The 6,000-nt window shown below is 43.9% G+C and overlaps 1 protein-coding gene across 1 annotated transcript in view; it reads right to left on the bottom strand.

Moving 5' to 3' along the window:
* Itga9 (integrin subunit alpha 9) overlaps positions 1-6,000 on the bottom strand; it is a 293,314-nt gene that overhangs the window by 50,726 nt on the left and 236,588 nt on the right. Inside the window, exon 23 of the mRNA XM_021207169.2 lies at positions 1,084-1,191. Within this exon, the coding sequence (XP_021062828.1) occupies positions 1,084-1,191 (108 nt within the window). The remainder of the gene's footprint in view (positions 1-1,083; positions 1,192-6,000) is intronic.

The raw sequence follows: 6,000 nt of genomic DNA, 5'->3' as shown, positions 1-6,000 counted from the left end.
CTATCCTTCCTTATATTAGAGGAATCAGACAGGAGGCAGCTTAAGTGACCTAATAAGAAAATAGATGTAGGGTGTCTCACACACACACACACACACACACACACACACACACACATGCACACACAAAAGACAAATGTGCAAACTTCCTGTCACATGGTGATCTGTATCACCTTGGGATACAGACATGAAGGTCTTCACTATATGAGACATATCCCCTAGACTGTGGTCAGTACCACAAGCCAGAATAAACCTACTTTCTTTATAATCTACCCCAGCAACAGGATTGTGTCTTAAACGACGACAACAACAACAAGCTGACCAGGATGGGTGACACTGGAGTTTAAGTCCGTTAGACACTGATGCAGTTGGTTGGTATATCCCAAAATTCACGGAAGGGGTCTGGCCTGGAGAGAAACTGGTGGTGTTATCAGCACAGGCTAGATTTTGGTCCCTGGGTCTTGCTGAGCCCCAGGGAAGGAGTGTAAAATAAGGTGGGTCTGAGCCCGTTAGCAGTTGGGAAGATAAGGATGAAAGTTGATGGGAGAAAATCCTTGGAAGTACAGAGTACACTTTCAAGCAGGTGTGTAGCAATGACCACACATGGCTTTTAAAGTGTCCCTTCAGACAAAGTCAGTGACATGTGACACAGGATCAGGTGGCCTCATATTCTGCACATGAACTTGGGTTTCAAGCTCATCATGCACGTCTTTCCTCACTGCTCTTTAATCCTTGGGTATCGGTTCCCTTTGCGAATCTTTACAAGTGTTGAGGCTCTTCTCAAGGAAATGCACACACACAAGACTGCAGATAGTCTTCAGGAGTTTCCAGAGGGACCACAAGCCACCATGGGGGGTGAATTTATAACCATCCCCTCCTCAACCCTTCCAAGCTCTTGTGGCATCAACCAAATTGCTTCAATATAGAGACGAATGTCTTTCTTCAGGGTTCCCCTGATATGTCTCCTAAGTGTGAAAACACCTTGACTTCCTGAACCTCCTGAGGAGATTCCAGGGTAAGTGGATACACATTTCAAACAGGCACGGCAAAGCTGAAACCAACAGAGGACACCAATGGAGGACTCACCGCCATGTCCTGGACCTGAAACATCTCTGCGCCACCGGGTGACAGCCGGCTGGGGAAGGAGATGCTGACAGATGACCCAGGAAGGGTGCTGGGACCCATGTTGTAGACCTGTGGAGTGAAGCACGTGACACGTGTCAGTGACAAACAAAACTTTAAGGTTATGTGATACATCATATGCCTTAAGAGTCTCTGAAACATACACAGAAGTATGGTGTGGATCTAGGATGTGATTTTATTTCATCAAGATATGCTTTTAATTGAACTAGAAGTACGTCACTCGGATCTGACTTTGAAATGAAATACTAAATAATGGAGACTAACAAAACTGAGCATCTTCTTGTACTCTTCTTGCTAAAAATTATATTTAATTTTACATACCTAGAAACTTATTCATTGATGATAGTTGGTGGGAACTCAGATATCAAAATGAAGCTCAGGGGTTCTCAGCACTCTAGAATAAAATCAGAACAATCTAGGGGGCACAATCAAACACGGGAGGGTGGTATGGGGAGGGCCAGTGTTTCTGAAGCAGTTGGGATGGGTGGGGGTGGTACATCTACATTTCCCAGGATACATTGCACCCAGGAGTCATCTCTGAGACCCAGTGGCCTGGTCCAAACTTATTCTTTGCACAGTTTGGGATAATGATGTCCTTCAGTGACTGAGGGGCTGGTCCCAAAATGAACTTTTCTAATTCCTACAAAGGGCTGTCAAATGTGCTCTCTAGGTTATTCTGATGACAGTTTGATGACATCTGCATATCTCTTCTTGAGTTCTGTGTCAGATCAGGGTAAAGCTTTACACCCCTTCCCTTTTCTTCTTTACTTCATCTCAAAGCCAAGCAAGGAGGGGAAAGAAAGAAGCTGTTGTGCTGCAACAGAGTAACCAAGACTGAGCTAGCCCATGTGCTGTAACAGAGTAACCAAGACTGAGCTAGCCCATGTGCTGTAACAGAGTGACCAAGACTGGGCTAGTCCATGTGCTGCAACAGAGTAACCAAGACTGGGCTAGCCCATGTACTGCAACAGAGTGACCAAGACTGAGCTAGCCCATGTGCTGTAACAGAATAACCAAGACTGGGCTAGCCCATGTGCTGCAACAGAGTAACCAAGACTGGGCTAGCCCATGTGCTGCAACAGAGTAACCAAGACTGGGTTAGCACATGTACTGTAACAGAGTGACCAAGACTGAGCTAGCCCATGTGCTGCAACAGAATAACCAAGACTGAGCTAGCCCATGTGCTATAACAGAATAACCAAGATTGAACTGCAATTTCTTTTGACATGTTTCCTGCATGTTTTACCCACTGTTGTGATCTATTCCCCAAGAGAAGATTCCTTCCAAGATTATTGCTCTCTTACATTGTACCTGGCCACCTAAGAGCTCCAGTGGGCAGGTCTCTCCCACCATTCAATTAAGTCGTGAATAGAGAGGAAACATTCTCTAAGGAAATTAAAAGTGCTACTCTGATGAACACATGAATAACTAAGCAAACAGGCTGTGAACAGGGATGCACTGTGGAATGTATCAGGGGACTGATGTTTGCGCACTTGCGCACAGCACTGTGTCTGCAGCCCGTGCATGGATGGAGGACTGATTTTGACATTCAAGTCTTACTGTTTCAGAATTATATTTCATAAGGCTATAGCTGCCAAAGCCTGATTCCCTTGATGGATCTTTGTTCCTGCCCCCGTTGCTTTGATAAAATATCTTTAGAGAAACACATCAAGGGAGGTGGTTTTAGTTCACATTTCAAGTTAAAGCAAATTGTCTTATAAAAGTTAAAGATACAGGAATTTGGAAGCAGCTAGTCATTAGCACATCTATAGGTAAGAACAGAGGGCAATGAACCAATGCATAAAAACTAGTAGCTCCTTTTCTCTACTCATACAGTCCAGGACCCTCTACCAAGGGAATGGTACCACCCAGAGTGGGCAGGCCTTTCCAAGTCACTTAAAATAAAGATAATTCTCTACAGACACATCTAGTGGGCAACGATTACTCACTAAGACTTGACTGTGCCTAGATTAAACTAACCACAGGGAAAGTACACTGAATATCAAGAAAGTGTTTGCCATTGAGAACAGTTATGATCAATGGTGGTAAGTCAGACATCAGTGTGATGGGCGTCTGAATGGGGTTGATGTCAACTTTTTTTTTTTTTAAGATTTCTTTATTTTTCATGTATATGAGTACACAGCAGCTGTCTTCAGACACACCAGAAGAGGGTATCAGATCCCATTACAGATGGTTGTGAGCCATTCTGTGGTTGCTGGGAATTGAACTCAGGACCTCTGAAAGAGCAGTCAGTGGCTCTTAACCGCTGAGCTATCTCTCCAGCCCTTGATGCCAACTGTTAAGGATGACTTTGCAGAATCTGAGACTTCCAGGCAGGAGGTCACTACATAGTTGAGGGAGTTGGTAGGACAGTCTAGAAATGAAGCCTGAAGATAAGAACAAACTTCTGCCACCTTAAAGCAAAACTTTAATGGATGGGGAATTATCTCTCGTGCATTAAAAGAAGTGTTTTCTGGAGATGGGATGCAGTGGCTAAGATGCAGTGAAGCTGTTAAACTGACCCTGGGGGATTTAGAACATGTCTAGAACTTGGCTGACAAGGCTCTGGAAGATACCAGAAGACAGACTTCAATTTTATAAGTGTTTCTCCTGTAGGTAGAATGTCAAGTAGCATGCTATCCTCTCAAGAACTCTTTATGAGTGCAAGAGTCAGCTGATAGAACTGACTGTCCCTGTTATCGTCAGAACTTTGGACCACGATTCTGCAGACATCACAGCTAACAGCCAGGCTGGCCAGCATGCATCCTCAAGGAGAGGCAACATCCTCTCCGGTCAACAATGATGAAACAATGCTCAGCTGACCAATACAGTCCACTTAATTAATGCATGCTTCTTGTTTTTCTAGATACTATGTTACACACTTAAGTGCTACCATACAGTATAAATATTGTTTTTTTTTTTTTAAAAAACTGTATGACTTGCTTTGTTGGTGGAGTCTGGAGCCAATCCTGCACAAATTTCAACTACTTTCAAGGTATGTCTATATAGCCACTGAGAACTGTGAATTCTTTATTTTGAGGTAATGGGACTCTAAATTCTATAAACACTCTAAAATCACTGAACTGCATACTTTAAATAGACAAGGTTTAAGAGGTGTGTCATTAAAGATTTTTTTCTTAATGAAAAAGGATGAATGAAGCTTACAGAATTATTTCCTTCAGTTCTGTTTTGAGAAAGGATCTCTTCTCTCTCTCTCTCTCTCTCTCTCTCCCTCTCTCTCTCAGCACTTGGGCTGCCTTGGAATTAATCTGATCACACTGACCTTGGATCCCTGATCCTTTTGCCTGACTCCCAAAGGCTAGGACTGCAGGCATGCTCTACCATGCTAAGCTGGAATTTTAATTTGTCAGTTAGAAAAGATTATCAGAACGGGATTCCTGGGAGAAAACCCTACCTGGCAGCCTGGGGCTGAGAAACAAAATTCAGGGATTCAACAGATCTCTGAAGCTGAGGCTAGGGCGTCAGAGCCAGCAACAATCAAAGTCACCCAAACAGTGCATTCACACACAACTGCAGGCATGAGCTCTAGTTGTAGCCAGCTTTCCCCTAGAAAGCTAGGCCTTTAGTTCTTCTTCTTCTTCTTCTTCTTTTTTTTTTTTTTTTTTTTTTTTTTTTTTTTTTTTTTTTGTTTTGTTTTGTTTTGTTTTTCGAGACAGGGTTTCTCTGTATAGCCCTGACTGTCCTGGAACTCACTTTGTAGACCAGGCTGGCCTCGAACTCAGAAATCCGCCTGCCTCTGCCTCCCAAGTGCTGGGATTAAAGGCGTGCGACACCATGCCCAGCAGGCCTTTAGTTCTTTTTCACATTAGGTTGTTTAACTTCAGTGAAAGATTTAAAAAAAGAATAGATAAGACTGGAAGAGAGATTGTTGCCAACTCTTGATTCCCAAAGGACAACATTTACAACAACAACCCACAGACAAGAAAAGGAAATAGTGTCCAGCCACCACGGAAAACAACTCATTTCAAGAAAAACTCAAGAGCTCAGAATTTGCAGAGGCCCCACATGCAAATCTCATGCCTGGGAATCCCACTGAAGGCATGGATGGGCGAACAGGAGAACGGCTCCTGCCGCCCACTCTTACTTCTTAGAGGCAGCTTGTAAGATCAGGTTCCCCTTGAACGTTATCTTCCCAGAATTTAGGAGGCACAGGCAGGAGAGTTGCTGGTTCTAGGCTAATATGGGTCACACAGTGAGAGCTGGTCTCAGAGAAACAATAAAGCATCCAGGAGTGTCACATGACGTGAAACCTGGCTCCTGGGGCCAAGGCAGATGGATGTCTGTGAGTTCTAGGCTAGTCAGGGCTACAGAGTGAGCTACAAAAACAAACCTAACAAAGTGAAGTAGCAACAGCCTGCCATATAACATCCTAACATTGGCATCTGTGTGAAGGCATGTGTGTGACATCTGTAATGTATTTCCTTATAATTCTCCAGGTGGGGGAGCATTTTGACTCCTGATGGGAAAAATCAAACTAAATGAATCCAAATCAAACCAATTACTATTAACAGTCAACAACCTTCTATGTCTCTGTTGGGAAAACTGCTCACAAGGCTGGCATAGAAAGCCAGTCTGGACTAGAATTTCTGTCTCTTCCCACCTGCGATGGAGTCTTTTAGCTCCCACGCATCTTACTGAATGGCAGACCTACTAATAGAAGACGCAGAAGGACCTCTTCTTGGGGAAGTCTTGTTTCTGCTGCAGGAATGACAGTGCTGACCAAGAAGACGCTCAAGAGATTTCTCCACATCCCTTCCCTCTCCCCACACCAGCCTCGCTCCTGGTCATTATCAATTTCTGTGACCTTCCAGCTGGACAACCGTTCTCACCAGAAAAGTG

This window comes from Mus pahari, chromosome 10, assembly GCF_900095145.1.
Source record: "Mus pahari chromosome 10, PAHARI_EIJ_v1.1, whole genome shotgun sequence".
Classification (NCBI taxonomy): Eukaryota; Metazoa; Chordata; class Mammalia; order Rodentia; family Muridae; genus Mus; species Mus pahari.
Note: the sequence above shows the minus strand (reverse complement) of the source record. Positions and strands in the feature narration are given on the sequence as shown.